The sequence below is a fragment of the Semicossyphus pulcher genome, unplaced genomic scaffold, assembly GCF_022749685.1.
Source record: "Semicossyphus pulcher isolate SPU_LCO1_2020_fin unplaced genomic scaffold, fSemPul1.0.p SCAF_4, whole genome shotgun sequence".
Lineage (NCBI taxonomy): Eukaryota > Metazoa > Chordata > Actinopteri > Labriformes > Labridae > Semicossyphus > Semicossyphus pulcher.
Window position 1 is genome coordinate 5,471,414 of NW_027211715.1, and position 18,113 is coordinate 5,489,526.

Genomic DNA, 18,113 nt, shown 5'->3' on the forward strand with positions numbered 1-18,113 from the left:
CGGCTGTGTGGCTCTGACAGTCCCACGTAATGCGCTCGTCAAACGGCCTGGCGTCATAACGCACCGCGCACCGCCGGGAGGATGGAGGGAGGATGAGGCCCGCTGAGGCGAAGCTGCATCCTGTCAGCTCGCATCCACTCACACTCCCTCCACACCCGCAGGCCACAGACTAAACCCAGCCCCTCTCAGCTAACTGTCAGCCAATAGACGCACACAGTGAGCAGGCTGCAGACTTTTAGAAGAATTTATGAAACATGTCATTTTATTTCATTGCTTCCTAATAGACAATAAAGAGAAAGAATCAAATCAATATAATGACTAATTCTTACGTGCCATAGTGTTTTCCTGCGTCTCTCTCCTGCGCTCTCACTAACGGTGAAGCAGGTAACCTGCGCTGGGCCATCCGGCTGCGGGCGCGTCTGACGTCACTGCACTGAAAGGGGTTATTAGTGTATTAGACTTTGTTTGGTAGTGATAGCTGTTTTCAATTGTGATTAACTCATGTTTGCTTTGTTTCTTAATAAATTCCTTAAATTCACTAAATACTTTGTTCCTTCTTTTTTCCTAGTGTTGCTTCATCCCATAGCAGATTCCGGGGAACGGAACAATTTGGGGGAAATTTAAAGGAGTTTTGAACAAAATTTGTGTGGCCTAAGCGTGTTTCTTTGTGCCCCAATTATCATGGTAAGATGTTTTTTTAATGTATGTTGTCCCTTTAAGTGTTAACAGCTTCCTCAGTGTGTCTAGCTGGGCTGTACCACTCCATTTGGCCACAATTGTTTTTGGTTTTACCTTTCTTATTTTCTCAGTTAATTGATCTGGGGAGGGGAGGCAGTTCCCTGGTGGGGGTGGGTGTTCCAGGATTTTGTCCTCTGATATTTGCCTTTCTATTGCCCCAAGCCCGGCATGATCCAGAAGATTCGAGGTAACGTTTGGGTTAGGCAGGATGTGGGGAAGGTGCGTAAAGTTTGTTGTTTAAAGGTTAGTCGTCGTCTTGCTTTGTCCGAAACAAAAGATAATAAGTAAAATCCCAAACAAAAGCAGAGATGGAAGAATTGGGTTTAAGAATTATAAGCAGCTTCATACAAGTGTGTTGACAAGTACATCATGTGTGCGTCGCTTACCCAAGGAGGACATGGCACCAGGATGCACTATGGGAAGAAGGCAAGCCGCCGAAGGCAGTGTGATGCTTTGGGCAATGTTCTGCTGGGAAACTTTGGGTTCTACCGTTCATGTGGATGTTACTTTGACACGTACAACCTCCCTAAATATTGTTGCAGACCAAGTACACCCCTTCATGGAAATGGTATTCCATAATGGCAGTGGCCTCTTTCAGCAGGATGATGCTCCCTGCCACTCTGCAAACATGGTTCAGGAATGGTTTGAGGAACACGACGAGTTCAAGGTGTTGACTTGGCCTCCAAATTCCCCAGATCTCAATCCAGTCGAGCGTCTGTGGGATGTGCTGGACAAACAGGTCCGATCCATGGAGGCCCCACCTCGCAACTTACAGGACCTCAGCACACCTTCAGAGGTCTCATGGAGTCCGTGCCTCGACGGGTCAGGGCTGTTTGGGCGCCAAAAGAGGGACCTGCACAATATTAGGCAGGTGGTCATTGTCATGTCTCGTCATTTTTATTCAGTTAAGCTACCATTTTTGTCTCGTTTTTTCATGTTTTGTCATTTCCTGTTTTATTTTGAAGTAACCCTGTTCCCTCTCGTTTCAGACTGCTTTACTTCCTGCCCCTGTGTTTCCCACGTCTGGTGATTGTCTGGCCCCTCCCTAATCATTTTCACCTGTGATCCCCTTCCTCATGTTTAAATAGAGGCGTCTCCCTTTGTCCTGTGCAAGTTCATACTTATCTCTATGTCCTCGTTCCTGTTTCAAGTTCCACGCAAGAATTGTGAGTTTCGTTCAGAAAAGATTTAGTTTTTGCGCTCTTTTGATTGACTTTTTCTTGTTACTTTGTTTAGATCAGGTTTCCTCGTTTAGAGTGATTCGTTACAGTCATAATGTTGTGGCTGATCAGTATATAGTGAGATGCCAAACCCGAGTGATGAAGATGAGAACGTGGACAAAAATATGTTTAAAGATGCCATCAGACTTTGCTTTTATTTTAACTGTTACGTAGACACTAGGGATACACAATATTTGCCAACCCTTTTTATTGATTGCAGATTTCGATATATTAGATACATGTTTTTTTCCACCTAATTGCAAAAAACATCAAGTCTCCCCTGTAGTGGAATTGATACCGTGCGTACTCTTATTGTCGTGGCCCACTGGCAGATTCTTGAGATGGGCGATTAAATTTGTAGTGTTGAATGAATGAGATTTGGCCTCTCCCCGTATGACCGATGCTCAGCACAACCTTGCTGTCCGTTTCGAAAACTTTGAAAAAACTGTCAGACATCCTGCACCCTTCTTCACGCTTGACGGAAGAGGGGCGCTGCAGGCCGTGCACGCACACACTCGAGCCAGGTTAATGTCGTAGCATTACGTCAAGCTTTTTTAGGGTATCATCGAGCATTAAGGCAGAATTAAAGCTTTGTTTCATCTGCGGAAAATATCGGCAGAAATATGACATATCTGCTGATGCCGATAACGTGCCAATAATATCGTGCATCCCTTGTAGACACTATTGATCCACAACAAAATGCACAGCAGGAAAGAGGAGCTACTCACAACTAATAAAGCTATCTAACACAACGCAACATCCAGATCATTGAAGCTGCAGTTTTTTGATAACGGTAACATGTCACAAATCAGCATTAAACTCAAGTGCTGTGCTGCTGCAGAGACGCCTTCACCCTTCACCCTTATTCTCCAGATATAAAATAACACCACAACAAACATTCAGAAGCAAGATTAAGCCTCAAAAAGCTTCCAACTTTAAAAGCTTCTAACATAACATGCAAAACAAAACCTCTCTTCCACCTCTAAACAGTCTCCATACATAATAATAAAACATTTTTAGCAAGTGTCCCAGTCTTTCCAAGGTTGCATCTAAAACAAGCGTGTTACACGGACAAGAAAAGTCAACAACTGCTGATCTTTTGACCCGTCTAGAAGGGGGCAGTACCTCAGCAGTAGGCCACTGAGCTGCAAAGATCATACCCAAAGTGTAACAGCAGAGATAGGAGAGTGCATTGTACTCTCATAAAAGACAGACATGGAGCTGGGATCAGCGGTCAGAGCTGTGAGGAGTAACAGGGTGCTGGTTGGTGATGAAGTCCGGCCTGCTGTCATTGTAATAAATGATGGGAAAGTCTGTCAGATCCTCTCGGACAGGGACTTCTCTGTGGATGCTGCCTGTGAGGTAAGCTGGCTGAGATTCAGGTCAAATGCATGGATTTAACCCTCCAATTAACACTTAATAATAGTGATATCCTTTGTGTGACCCACCTGTGCCTGCAGGTGTATGATGTGGGAGACAGTGTGGTGATGCCCGGCATTGTAGACAGTCATGTCCATGTGAATGAACCGGGCCGCACCTCCTGGGAGGGTTTCTGGACCGCCACCAGGGCTGCAGCAGCAGGGGGGGTGACAACGATCGTGGACATGCCGCTGTAAGTTGGACACTCCCACCCCTCTCATAAATCAATCAGTGACTGCTGTCTGATCATGCAAGGTCGAGTACAAATTAAGAATGATGATACAACACAGAAGTACATGCAAGGAATAGTAATGGTAAATGGACTGCACTCATATAGCGCTGTTCTAGTCCTCAGACCACTCAAAGAGCTTTAACACTACTGTCAAATTCAACCTTTTACACACACACATTCACACACTGACGGCAAAGGCTACAGGGCCAATCTCCAGTCAGGATTTATGTACATGCATACCTGATGTGAGCAATTTGGGGTTTTTGGGGTTCAGTGTCTTGCCCAAGTACTATAGACTGAAGCAGTCAGGGATCAAACCATCAACCTTCCAACTGAGAGACCAACTCTCCCACTGAGCCACAGCTGCCCCTGAGCTGACATTAAAGTTATAATCTCGAAGATCTCAGTTTCGTTCTCTTTGGAGGCACCGATGGCTATATGCGGTATTTGGAGCACACTTCCCAGATATCCAGACAGTGTTGCATGTGTGACGTCCGCGGTTGGCTCCCTTTGTTACGGTTGTAACTCTTGATTTTCCTGGCTGACGGTCGCTTTCCTTTTTAGACTGTTTGCTTCATCTGAGCATCAAGTTTGTTTCTTTTTCTTTGGATTTTCACTTATTTTTGAAATTGTGTCTGTAGTCATCCATCTTTTCTTTGTTTGTTCAGCCATAGTAGATTACTGTTTACTCGCAACACTTGCAGAGAGCGGAAAAGCAGCCTCTTAGCTCCGCCTACCCTCTCTGGCAGACCAACCACTGCTGGCTGATGGAAAACGCGTCACTAACTAGCTCAATCACCATTGTGTTTAAGTTAGTGGTCCAGTACAGTTTAATATATTTTGTCTTATTCCTTATATGAATGTTTCTTGTACTTGAAAAATTGCAGAATTTCCCCCAAGAACATGCCGGCAAGTTTTTAAAGGCTAACAGCAGCCCTTAGAGCTACAGTAAGACTGAGGTCATTTAACCTCAAGATGCTTTTGATGAATAAGGCTGAGGAATGCAAAGTAAAAAGTATGCAACAGATTTAAATTGACAGCAGCTTTTTTATTTCCTTTGGTTAAATTCCCACAGAAACAGCATCCCTCCAACCACCACACTTGGTAATTTTCGGGAGAAGCTGCAGGAGGCGACCGGGCAGTGTTTTGTGGACACAGCCTTCTGGGGAGGTGTCATTCCTGGAAATCAGGTACAGAGGAACAGCTTGGCCAAAATAATCACCGGACCATCAGACTGTTCTTAGTATTGACCGAGCAAACAGGAAAAAACAATGTCTCCTTATAGCTAGAGCTTCGTCCGATGATCCAGGCTGGAGTGGCTGGATTCAAGTGTTTCCTCATCCACAGCGGGGTGGACGAGTTCCCCCATGTGACTGACGGTGATCTACACTCAGCCATGAAGCAGCTGCAAGGAACAGGAAGTGTCCTGCTGGTAACTAAACAACTGCAGCATCTTTCATAACAACTGTGGTTATCAAAGCCACATAATTAAATTCAGAACAGTAATGTGACTGAAATATCTTTGTCTTTGCTTTGTCTCCTTTAGTTTCATGCAGAGAGGGAAGTTCAGCCAACAGCAGAGGAGAACGGAGGTAAATAAAGTTTTACATGTTGTTATAAGTTAGTAATAAACTTGTATTTAACATTTTTAAATTGTATTTGTCAACTTTTAGGACAAATATTAAGCAACACAGGGTTGGTATCATCTTTATATTATGCCCTGCTCTGGTTTGTACAAACAATATGACACTTTCAGGCCAAGGCTAATGATTGTTTAATATTTGTTTTACAATAAAAATGCTGATATGTTCCTCACCCCTGCCTACACCCCCTCCCATGTTAGACCCCTGTCAGTACTCCACCTTCCTGCAGTCCAGACCAGACGTCATGGAAGAAGAGGCAATTCGAACGGTCACAGAACTCTGCCTCCAGTACCAGTTAGTGCATCAGCATGATAACAAATAACCATAATATCAGAGTGGATTATTGTCAGTGTTATTTGGTTGTTGACTTACTCTCTCTGCTGCAGGGTGCGGTGTCATATAGTCCACTTGTCCTCAGCAAAACCACTTAAACTGATCGAGGAAGCTCGACAGGCCGGAGCCCCCCTGACTGTGGAGACCACCCACCACTACCTCAGCCTGTGTGCAGAGAATATACCTGCAGGGGCCACACAGTTCAAGTGCTGTCCCCCCATCAGAGGAGCTATTAACCAGGTAAAGAGGAAAGGTTGTACAGCAGACTCACTATTTTCAGTTTGCTTTATGATCATTTGATTGCTTTTTTAATTGATTCTGTTCCCACAGGAACAGTTATGGTCTGCTCTGAAGGCTGGGCACATTGACATGGTGGTGTCCGATCATTCCCCCTGCACCCCCGATCTGAAGAAACTGGAGAGCGGAGACTTCACTCAGGCCTGGGGAGGAATCTCTTCTCTACAATTTGGTAACTACAGACCAGTGACAAACATACTTGATGTGGCTGTCCAATCATTGTTGTAAGTAAATGCAGTCAGTTGAAGCAATAAGTTCTTCAGTGTGTGCTATACTGACAGAGACAGCCAAGTTCTCCTGCTTGCAGAGCCTTACCAGCAGGGCCTACATGTACCAGAATGCATTGCATGCAAGCAGCAGCCTCTTCCTCACTACTCTGTATTTCTGAGGCCACTTACTCCGACTCTGATAAACACAACTGAATATGAGTCAGCCAAAACACTCTAAACTGCAGCCTAGTCCATAACATCTTCTGCACTCATCTTTTATGATGCCATTTTCACTGTTTGTAGCAATTATGGAAAACAAGCAAAGGCAGTTACTACTACTCTAAGCTACAACAGTCTCAAGTATTTTGCAGGCTACCAACTATCTGTAACAGCTGCAGGCATTTTTAATTCTATAAACCTAACTCTGATAGATAGAGGTTGAAAATAAGTTCTTCTGTTACAAGCTCCGTTATTTGACTAAGTTGATGGCTTGAAAGGTCATAGTTTGTAGTCTCTACATTCGCTTGTATTACAAACTAGCTACAACACTCTGCTTCAAACAGCAAAAATTGCGTCCCTAAGACATGAATGCAAAAGATGTTTTGGACGAGAATACATCATAACAGTGTTTTAGCAAAGTTGATAGTCAGACATGTATTTTGGAGCTGAGTATACCACCAAAAAGCAGGGTAACAGGGCTGCGGCTGTGCGTGCTAAATGCTTGCTGCGTCTGTAGAAGGCGCTGCCAGCAGGGAAACAGCTTATTCTCTCAGAATGGCGCTGTGAAGGGAGCCCTGTCTGTCTAGTACTTACACTTACACGCACACCCACACACACATACATGCATACACCTACTGAGCAAAGTGGTTTGTAGGTGGGAGGTTTGGGAATTTTTAGTTAATACTGTAATTTATTTTGGGACTGGCCAATCAATGTATTAATTTTTTCACTCTTTTCCTGTTAATAACGTTGATTTATCATTACATTTCTATCATTTCTAACATTTCTATAGCACTCATTAAGTTACAGTATGTAAAGGGGGATTGATTTTGTGTAGATAAGGTGAGAATGTGGATCTGCCGATCAGTGGGGAAGTGTTTACCGGTGTGTGGGGGTAATTAGTGGCACCTGTGGGAAAGAGTTAAAGGGAGGTGAATTTCAGTCAGAAGGGGTTCCTCTCCAGTGCCTAGGGCTGGAGAAGTCAGTCAGGGGGATGTCTCCGTGAGGAGCTCTTCATTAGATTGTTTGTTTGATGCATGCTGTAAAAAGCCTGATCTCAGAATAAATCGATATGATCTGCTACAACGTGGTCCGGAGTTTCCGTCTGGAAAGTGCAGTGTGACAGGCGCACATTGAGAATGTATTGCTTAAATTAACTGCATGTTTTAACATTGACTGGACATTCACAAAAAACATGGCGAAAGAAATCCTGTTGGAGCAGTAATTCAGCCTTTTTATATGGTACCTTAGCTAACCAAGAGGCGTATATGATGATGTGACGTTATCGTGTGTTCATTTTTTAGAGTCCTATGTTCATTAAAAGTGGCGATAAGGTTAAATTCACTGAATGATTAATTTAACTGGAGAGCAATTTGAGAAACATCAGTGAACTCACGATGACGGGTAACACTTACAAACCGCTTAACACTGAGGTTATGTTTGTGAATTTATATTCTAACGATTGTTTTATTATCTCAATATGCAGGCTGGCTTTTTGTTTCAAATCAACAAATCAGCTGGTTTAGCTCAGTTGGCAGAGCAGGCGCCACATGTACAGAAGCTACAGTCGTTCGATGCACTGATCGCAGGTTCAACTCCCGGTCTGTTGATCATTTGGTGCATGTTGTCCCCCACTCTCTCCTCCCCACATGTCCTGTCTCTCTTCAGCTGTCCTATATAATAAAGGAAAAGCCAAAAAATAAAATAAAATAAAAAATGCACCAGCATCCCCACACATTTTCCATGGCTGCTGTCAGAGAGACTCTAAGACGCAGCTCCAGGATTTGTCTTCACATGACAAATCCTTTCTCGTGTTCAGCTGGAGGAGACGCTCTCTTAAAAGTCTCAACTTCAAACCTGGCCAGTGCAACATTGGAGGGAATTTTTATGCAGATTTTGTTTTAACGGCGGATTAGTTGCTCCCTCCTCCCAACCTTAATCCCTCTGACAATCATTAACACTGGGCAAAGTTCACCCGGAGGTAAACAGAAGCAGAGTGCCAGAACAATCATTTACTGTTCAGTCACAGAGACAGAGAGAGTGTGGTCAAAGTCTGACAGCAGACAGACTCTGACACTTATCCCCAATGTTTCACCTAGTAGGATCATGACTCTCTGATGTGAGCGTGCATTTATGAAAGAATTAATGCATGCAGGAGAGAAACGCTTCATAAATGTTTGATGGTGTCAGACTGGTTTTAACCCTTTGCAGGTCTGCCTCTGTTCTGGAGTTCAGCCAGTAAGAGAGGCTTTCAGCTGAGTGACGTGGTGCGACTCCTCAGCCGGAAGACGTCCCAGCTGTGTTGTCTTGATAACCAGAAGGGCAGCCTCGCCCCCGGCTATGACGCTGACCTGGTCATATGGGACCCCGAGCGAGAATTTAAAGTTTGTTTGAGGAATCTATCAAATCAATAAACACCCCTTTTTATTTACACTTTTTCTGACAAAGAAAACCTTTTCTGTCTGCTTCACAGATTCAAGAAGCAAACGTGCATCATAAAAACAAGGTAACACATGAAACCAACAAATAATAAGATGCAAAGAGAACTTTTTTGTATGCCTGAGCTTATGATCTTGTGTGTGTGTGTGTGCAGCTAACTCCATACCTCGGCGTCACACTGCAGGGCGTGGTGTGTGCGACCATCGTCAGGGGGCGTCTGGTGTACAGAGACGGCTCCTTCTGCCCCGAGCCTCTGGGGAAGCATCTCCTCCTCCCTCAGAGGACAAACCAAGCCCAGCTGTGAAGAGTAATAACAACAAGCTGCAATAAACTGCAATAACTCTGAGTGATGGTGTTGTATTAGAGAGTGCACCATGTTGTTTTCTTCATTTCTCTCACACCACATACATGCTTTTAATCATATTTTATTATCTAAACTTATCACATTAAATCTTTTTTAAATCAACTGAGAACTGTTGCTGGTTTAACAGACAGTTAATACTTTTTATAGCTTGTAACAGTGTCAGAAACTGGATTTCTTTGGATTGGACAAAAGCTTATAATAGCCTATTTCTAGTCGATCAGAGCGGCTTAAACTTCTAAAGCAATAGGTTTGTTGCAGTTTATTACAAAGAGAGCGAGTGAGGAGATGTGTCTGTCTTTGCAAATGTGATAAAAACAAACATTTAATAAAACAGTGAATACGGTTTTTTTTGTAATGTATTCATTCATCAGTTCCTCTGCTTTGTTTGCTTACAAGAGCCAGGATGTATCGAACATTTTCAAGCAGGGTCGCTGGTTTGGCTCAGTGGGTAGAGCAGGCGCCTCATACGCAGAGGCTACGGGCCTCAGCTCCCACCCTTGGCCCTTTGCTGCATGTCATCCCGCACGCTCTTCTCCCAATATTTCCTGTCTCCTGATTTAAAAAAAAAAAAAAAGTTTTATGTTTTAAACAGTTTAGAGATACTGTAAGTGTATCTTGTCTTGTCTATGAAACAGACAAGACAAGAATTAATTCTGATTACTCTATATGACCTACAAAAGCAAACCAGACCACCAGCGACAAGACTGAATATTTCTATATAGTTATTTTTAATGCCTGAAACTGCTGACGGGGGGGGGGGGGGGGGGGTTAGGTGTCAGACGAAGTGATTTACAGCACGCTGCCTTTGTTTACATTTTCCAGGGCAAAAATTTAAAGTGAGTGACTCATATGACTGTTAAAGAAAAAAGGATGAGATTTTTTGTTAAAAACCACCACTTACGCATGTACAGGACAAAATCAGCAAAGAGATAAGAGGTATGGCTTTGTCCACAGGGGGCGCCAAAATCAACACAAACTGAAAGTTCCTCACAGGAGCTTTAATGACATTTCTATTCTATATCTAATTCTACTCACCATTGTCTTTTTAAATGTGTCAGGGGTTTTCTAAATTGTAAGAGTTGACTAAAGGGCAGATTCTACCAATAATCTTTCAGGAAACATTCTTTAAAACAGTCTCAGGGAGAGAGCTGGGCAGTAATGAAGGGAAGTGATCGGAGTATGAGGATACAGAGCTGTGAAGTTACAGGAATTCAAAATGAGAGTCAAGAAATTCACAATTAATACAATGAATGAATACAACAGACAATAGGCCTCACTTTCCACTTTTCCCACATCACACATGCCAGGCAATCTGTTTTTGCAAAATGTCCTGAATGTGCAGACCTAATAGCTAGAGAAAATTATTTTAAAAAGTCTATCAGTGCCTTCTAAAACAGAGTGATGTAACATACGATAAAGGTCAATACTATTGTTTTTCAGGACTTCACAATGTGTCTCTAATTTTGGTTTTGGCAAGGAATTTTGTACCATTTTCCTACAAACTGACTTTTAATGGAGCTTACATTATCACACAAAATATTGCTCTAAGTATAAAGTATAAAACCCCCCTCAGAGAGGAAGTAAAGTTCAAATCATGACATTGGACTTATTGTAAAAGCTTTATTCTCTTATTTTCAGCAACCCCACGTGTAAAATGTCATATTTTTCATTCCCTTAAATCTGTTACACTGTCCAGATTTTTAAGTGAAAACTACAAAGCCTATAAACCTCATCTAGCAGAATAGATAGTTGTTTTAAAGTGTAGGCTAATAAGAGCATCCACTCATAAAGTTGTGGAAAACACTGTAGATGAATGTTTTGATTGTTACTGGCTCAGAGGCGCAGCAGTGTAATAGTTAACCCTAATGTTCTGGAGTTTGTAGACAATCATTAACATTTGATGACATGTTGACTGACGTCCTTATCTTTAAAAATGGGACAATATCAAACTCCCTGAGCTCACTGGGCACAGAGAGCAGCAAGTGTTGACAGAAGCAGACAGAGATAAAAGCAGAAAATGTTGTGACACAGTCCTGACCTGAGGAGCTCACTGGTCAGACAGAGGGGACGGCCCTGCTGACGCTTTGCTTCACCTGCTCCACTTTTTTTGTGCTTTCTCTTCTCTTTCTTTGTCACACAGCTGGGAACATGTCGTCCGTCTCGGTACCTCCACCAGAATGCCTGAAGAAGCCTCTGACGGTTCCTCACCGTCACATGTTTGGACCGGGTCCTTCAAACGTTCCTGCAAGGATCCTGGAGGCCGGGGCCAATCCTGTCATTGGACACATGCATCCAGAGATATTTGAGGTACAACTCCACAGGTTTAACACATGATGTAAAGCTAATGATATAATATTTACACTGTCTATATTATAATGGAGGGTTGGATGAAATGTATCTATGTAGCATCTACTATTTCTGAAATATTTGACATTACTTCTGTCTGTACTTTATTCTACTATATTTGAATGTAGTGTTTGGCTTATAGGCTAGGTAGCTAGTTCAAACATCTAATTCATACAGCATCCAGTCTAATTAAACATACAACACAGGCGTTTGGCGTGACATGATTAGCAGCCAACACTTACCAATTATAGGTGACATAAAATATTGTCAAGCTTAAAAATCACTGACGATCACTGAGCACCCCTTGTTGGAGTGGTTGTGATTGGCCTGACCTAAATCATGGCGGATGGAAATCCTCCTGAATGGGAGGGGGACCAAAAACATCTTCACGAGAAATGTGAGCTTGTAGATTCGTCTGGGACTCACGCTAAGGAAAGATAAGTCCTCTTAAAGGCGAGGACAGCAAACAGTTTTGTATCAGGCGTGAGAGATGCCATCTACTTACAGTCGTGCTGGACAAACTCAATGGCAGGAAGGGGATGTTGCATGGGCAGTTTCAGTGACGTCCGAGCCAGAGCAGTTGCCAAACCATACTCTAGTGCAGTTGGTAAAGATGCCCTCGATTGTGCGGCAGAGGAGGTCTACCAAAATCTGAGGAGACAGAAGGACTTCATGTAGCCCCCTTAGGAAGAACAGATGTGCCATCTTGATCATGGTTGAAATGTTAAGGGTCCAATATCACTTGATACACATGGAAAAGTATTTGTCACCTTTTGGTCTCTTCTAAAGTACCTTTGTACCATCGTAGCAGGAACATCTTTGCATTGTGAGGACTTTTTGGATTGACTTCAACACCTCAGAGGACCTTTGAGTGTTAAGACCTGGTTTTAAGTTTAAGGTTAGAATGAATTTAGGGTTAGGGCTTTATGTATGATGGTTAAGGTTATAGGGCTCGGGGCAAGAGATTACATTACATCAATGAATGCCCAGAACCTAAAGGCATCCATTTTACTTTGATCATACAGGAGTCAGGGAGCAGTAAAAAGACCCATCTAAGAATCAGGAACCAGGGAATGTTTGGCATATGTGCTTTACAATTACTTAAAGGAGAATCGTTACCCATTCTTGTTTAGATGAATGAATAGTTTTTGAACTGTTTTTTTGCTCATCGGTTCTCCAAAAAATGAGACTATCTTAAGTCTTTATTTTGATGTGAAAATGTCCCCACAATGCAGAAAGTATAGTTTTTTAACTGTCCTGGGGGCGGACCCTCAGATCTCACACTGCATGTGTCCCCAACAACAATGAATAAACACCTACACCCTGAGTTAGCTTATAACTGGTTGCAGATTAAAAGTCTGCCACACACTGAGGGCAAGGAAATGTATCTCCAACTCAACTACTTTTTTAACCAACATTTTCTCATTGTACATTTCAGATAATGAGCGACATCAAAAGTGGAACCCAGTACATGTTTCAGACTCAGAACAGCATGACTTTAGCTGTGAGCGGCACTGGACACACCGCGATGGAGTGTGCCATCTTCAACTCAGTGGAGTCCGGAGAGAGCGTGCTGTCTGCAGTCAACGGCATATGGGGAGAGAGAGCTGCAGAGATGGCTGGCAGGATAGGTAAGAACCATAGTACTGTCTCACTTTGTTAACACATACTGTGAAAGGATCAAAACCAATATAAAACATCAATACTAAGCCGTCAAGCTGTCAACTGGTTTCTACTGAAGATGTTAATCTTTAAAAATGGATCATAAGTACCAGGAACAGGCGTAAACATTGTTTTTCTTTGGGACTGTTTTCAGCTGCGGATTAAAACACATTTGGTCTAGACAAGTTATTTAACCCTAACTGATGCAGTGGGTAGCTTCTCATTTCTTAAACAACCATGTCGGAAGACATGTCCTGTGGTTATGGAGAAGATGTGACTCTGTTTCAGAAGGGTGAAATTTTCAGCCATGACAATCTTTGAGATAGCACTGAGCAACGCTTTCTGTACTCCAACACAACAAACGGTACTTCTCCCTCTTCGTCTTCTCTCACTCCTCTCTCCTTCTTCCTGCAACAACTTGCGAGCGAGATTTCAGCGCGAGACTTCCCCCGTGAGCCAGACTTGGTTACAGACAACAACAGAAAGCATAAGGTAAAATAGCATGGCTGCCACAGTGTTGTCAGACACTTATTATAACCATCTGAGCCTGTCAGGCGCTTTTAGTGGCTGTATATTGGCGTATGCGCGGTGCCCCATTTAGTTACATTGTATCTCATTTCGCGGCTGTTGGCCGGTGCTCCCTCCCTGAATACTGGATCGATTTTAATAATCGTTGTCTCCACTAGTCACTTACACACAAACACATGGGAAAATAGGGTCTAGGTTAAAAAATCCCGAAGTTATCCTTTAAGAAAACCACTCATCAGTGAAGCTAACTGGGAAAAAAGGCTTCAATTCGCTAGGGAGCGTAAAGATTGGACTCTGGAGCAATGGAAAAAGGTCATGTGGTCTGATAAGTCCAGATTTACCCTGTTCCAGAGTGATGGGCGCATCAGAGTAAGAAGAGAGGCAGATGAAGTGATGCACCCATCATGCCTAGTGCCTACCATACACGCCTGTGGGGGCAGTGTTATGATCTGGGGTTGCTTCAGTTGGTCAGGTCGAGGTTCAGCAACGTTATTAGCCAAAAAATGCCATGGGCATATTCCAAGACGACAATGCTACAATTCACCAGGCTTAAATTGTGAAAGAGTGGTCCAGGGAGCATGAGCCATCCTTTTCACACATGGATCAGCCACCACAGAGTCCAGACCTTCACCCCATTGAGCATCTTTGGCATGTGCTGGAGAAGATGCAGCAGCCCGACTCCTCCATCATCAATACAAGATCTTGGCGAAAAATGAATGCAACTCTGGATGGAAATAAATGTTGTCACATTGCATAAGTTTATCAAAACAATGCCACGGCGAATGAGTGCTGTGACCAAAGCTAAGGCGGTCCAGCGAAATATTAGAGTGTGTGACTTTTTTTGGCTTGGGCATGTATATAATGTTTGTGTCAATCCAACAGGTGCCAGAGTGAACACCATTGTGGCGCCCCCTGGTGGCTTCTTCACTAATGCTGACATTGAGCAGGTATCACTCTGCCTCTCCAGCTATCAATAACTCACATTAAATCTGTGCGAGCTTTAGTTTTTGTGACCACACTGTTATCTCATCACAGGCCTTATCCAAACACAGACCGGCGGTGTTCTTCCTCGCACATGGAGAGTCCTCTACAGGAGTCTTGCATCCTTTAGACGGTATCGGACAGCTGTGCCATAAGTAAGATGAAGGGCTAACTCCTCTTTCATCCCACCTGTTACAAAAATAACATCAGAAAATACCCATGTTTTGATTTGTGCCTACAGGTATGACTGCTTGTTTCTCGTCGACTCTGTGGCATCAATTGGGGGAGCTCCTCTGTACATGGACCAGCAAGGTTGAGTATAAAAACCTGCGGGAGGTTTTCAGTCTCTCCGGGGCAGCTGATGAGGCCAATTATCATGTTACATGATTCACCAAATATAGATTTCTGTGGATGTTTGTATTTGCAGAGATAGACATCCTGTACACAGGTTCCCAAAAGGTTCTGAATGCTCCTCCAGGAACAGCACCAATCTCCTTCAGCGAAAGAGCATGGTGAGAGATGTATACACAAGCAAGCTAATAGTTTAGAAAATATTGTGTTACGTGTATTTAAAGGAAGAATTTTTCCACAGCCAAAAAATATTTAACCGGAGGACGAAGCCTGTGTCGTTCTCCTTGGACATGAGTTGGCTCGCAAACTACTGGGGATGTGATGGCAAGCCCTCAAGAGTGTGAGCCTTGTTTTTCATGCAGACAGGAACTGATCACATTTCAGACTTCATCTCATTTTTTGCTGCTATCGCACAATTTCCTGAGTATCATTCTGTCTTTTCCGTTTCCTCTCAATAGATATCACCACACAGGTCCAGTCACTGCTTTTTACTCTCTGAGGGAGAGCCTGGCTGTCCTTGTGGAAGAGGTGGGACATGTGTTTGGATGAAATACTGATAGCGGCCATAAATTACTAAATGAACACCATGCTGTGTTGAAGAAGACTTGAAACCATTTATTTAGACCAGTGGTTCTCAACCTTTGGGTTGTGAACCCCAAAGGGGTCCTGAGATAATTTTGAAGAAATATTTTATATAAAATAACACATTTTAGACTAAGGTATGGTTTTTTACATTACATCACATTTGACAGTGATATAATTTGCCTTAGAATAGATGTAATTTAGTGTGTTTGTGAAAGTACTTGGGCCTTATTTACACGTCGCAGCGCACGGTCTAAAGCGCACGATGCTAAGTGATTTAGGACGTACGTGACCGACCAACTTTTGCTGGTTAAGCAGCACATAATCTGGGAGCAAAATGATGCAAAGGGCATAAAAAGGTTAGCTTAAGTCACCGGATTATTCATCGGTGTGATTTGGGCAGACAGAGAGTCATCTCTCTCTCTCATTCCCTTTAAGAGCCAGGTGCACCTGCAGGCAGGCGTGTTGCTATTTTGGGGTTTGGGGGTCGCAAAGACAAACTTGATTACTCTTGGGGGTCGCGACTCTAAAAGGTTAAGAACCACTGATTTAGACTATATTAGCTGAGGTAATAAATACTTTGCTTCCATACAATTTGACTTCTTGCAACCAGTGGCCCCCTGCTGTCCATTAGAAGAATGCAGGTTTAAGGCACTTCTTCATTGGCTCAAGACTTACACTTATTATACAGTCTATGTCATAACAAGAAATAAAAATGAATAAATCATTATAGTTTGCTTTGGGACAGAGCTATTAGGCATCCAAAATGAGTTCAATACGCATAAAACTGCATAAGCAGCATGTTGTTATGGGATAGTCCTGTCTGTCTTTATGTCGGCTGGTCCACCTCTGTGGTCCAAACTAAAATATCCTAGCTGTACTTTAGATTTAAGAAGAATTGGCAAACGTTAGCTTGATCACTTGTTAAACTAAGATGGTGCAGATGGTAGCAGATAACACCTATTACATCAGCATGTTTGCTAGGGCTGCCCCCTGAAAGTCAACGAGACGAATCTCTGTCTGTGACCCCTCAGTCGAGCCTTCCTTTTCTGTTTCTTTTTCTCCGTGACATGCGGCATATTGGTTAAGAGAGATCACAGATCTGTGTGTGTTTTTCATACTCTGGACCTGGCTCAATAATGTCGCAATCTGTCCATATTTCCGTTACTATAAAGTATAAAGTACGTCTCACCGTGCTGTGAATCACAGCCCGGGGAAGACACAGATGTTTAATAACATGGATCTGTGTTAATCACGCGGATCTTTCTGTCTGTCTGTCTGTCACTGTTAACAGAGACTCCAGTCTGCTGTGTAGTTCATATATTTCACACAGAGCTGTAGAGGAGCATCAGGCTTAATGATCAAACTAAGTTGTATATCACCTCATCACCTTCATCCCCCGCTCCCTCCCTCCCTCTGTGCCCGTGCTCTCCCCCTCTCAGCGCTGCAAGTTTGCATCACAATTTTTATCATATGATGTTTTTTAAAGTCTAATGAAGGTGAATGGGGCTCCTTGTATTTTCACAGGGCCTAAGGCTGTAATATATTTAATCAGAGTACCCCCCCCCCCCCAAACACTGCTATATGAAAAAATAAAATCAACGAATAGTCGAATCTTCGTATTGATCGGCCAAATCCGATTCGATAAATCTGATTCGGGTACAGCCCTAATGTTTGCATCGTCAATGTGAGCTGTTAGCATGGCTGTATACACTTATTATCATGATAATGCTGATTCATGCCCTGAATGAATTAACATGCACATAATTTATGTGCAGCTATCCTTTAGTTTTTCCTCTCTCTTTGTCTTAGGGTCTGGAGAACTCATGGGAAAGACATCAAAAAGTTGCAGAATACTTCCACACTGGCCTAGAGAGCATGGGTCTCAAACTATTTGTCAAAGAAAAGGTGAGTCCTTATCACTATCATCAAGTTTGTTTATAAAATATCCTGTTATGGTATCAAACAAGGTCTTAATTGTTGTTTCAGAAAGCAAGACTGCCGACAGTAACCACTATTGTCGCTCCTCATGGATATGACTGGAAAGAGATCACTACGTACATCATGAAAACACATAATTTAGAGATCTCTGGAGGGCTTGGACCATCAGTTGGCTTGGTAAGAGATTATGTGCCAATATACCGAGGTCTGAATTTATAATGTCAGCACACTAAGTAGTAGCTTTAATCCTGTGTCACTAAATCAACAAATGTTTTTGGTCTTTTCAGGTGCTGCGTGTGGGACTCATGGGATGTAACAGCAGCAAGGACAGTGTGGACATGGTGCTGGCTGCACTGAAAGATGCTCTGAAACACTGCCATAAAAGCAAAGTGTAACATGTTGCTGTTGCATGCTGTAAAGACAATCCTGAATCGATGCTACTGTCACAAGGAAGAGACTGAGAAGAAGAATAAAAAAATTATTATTCTCAGTAGTTGACTTGTTGTTTTTGTTTTTTTTAACTTTTAGTCGCGACTTGAATATGTATGTAAAGAAAGACTTTACAGATTATTTTTGAACATATGGTAACTGTTTTGACATGATAGTACT

At 42.8% G+C, this 18,113-nt stretch overlaps 2 protein-coding genes across 2 annotated transcripts; both read left to right on the plus strand.

Moving 5' to 3' along the window:
- The first annotated feature begins 2,256 nt into the window (after positions 1-2,256).
- LOC138607717 (allantoinase, mitochondrial) lies at positions 2,257-9,450 on the plus strand. Its single transcript, XM_069680360.1, has 11 exons — positions 2,257-3,320; positions 3,419-3,570; positions 4,685-4,799; positions 4,895-5,041; positions 5,156-5,201; positions 5,453-5,546; positions 5,639-5,825; positions 5,916-6,054; positions 8,522-8,694; positions 8,784-8,816; positions 8,904-9,450. The coding sequence occupies exons 1-11, from the start codon at positions 3,174-3,176 to the stop codon at positions 9,051-9,053; spliced, it is 1,383 nt and encodes a 460-aa protein (XP_069536461.1). The 5' UTR covers positions 2,257-3,173; the 3' UTR covers positions 9,054-9,450.
- A 1,811-nt stretch (positions 9,451-11,261) lies between these two features.
- On the plus strand, positions 11,262-17,899 carry agxta (alanine--glyoxylate and serine--pyruvate aminotransferase a). The gene is made up of 11 exons (XM_069680400.1): positions 11,262-11,420; positions 12,898-13,090; positions 14,532-14,596; positions 14,685-14,785; positions 14,872-14,942; positions 15,058-15,142; positions 15,223-15,321; positions 15,440-15,509; positions 17,376-17,475; positions 17,557-17,681; positions 17,792-17,899. Exons 1-11 carry the CDS (start codon positions 11,262-11,264, stop codon positions 17,897-17,899), a joined length of 1,176 nt encoding a protein of 391 aa, XP_069536501.1.
- The last annotated feature ends 214 nt before the right edge of the window (positions 17,900-18,113 follow it).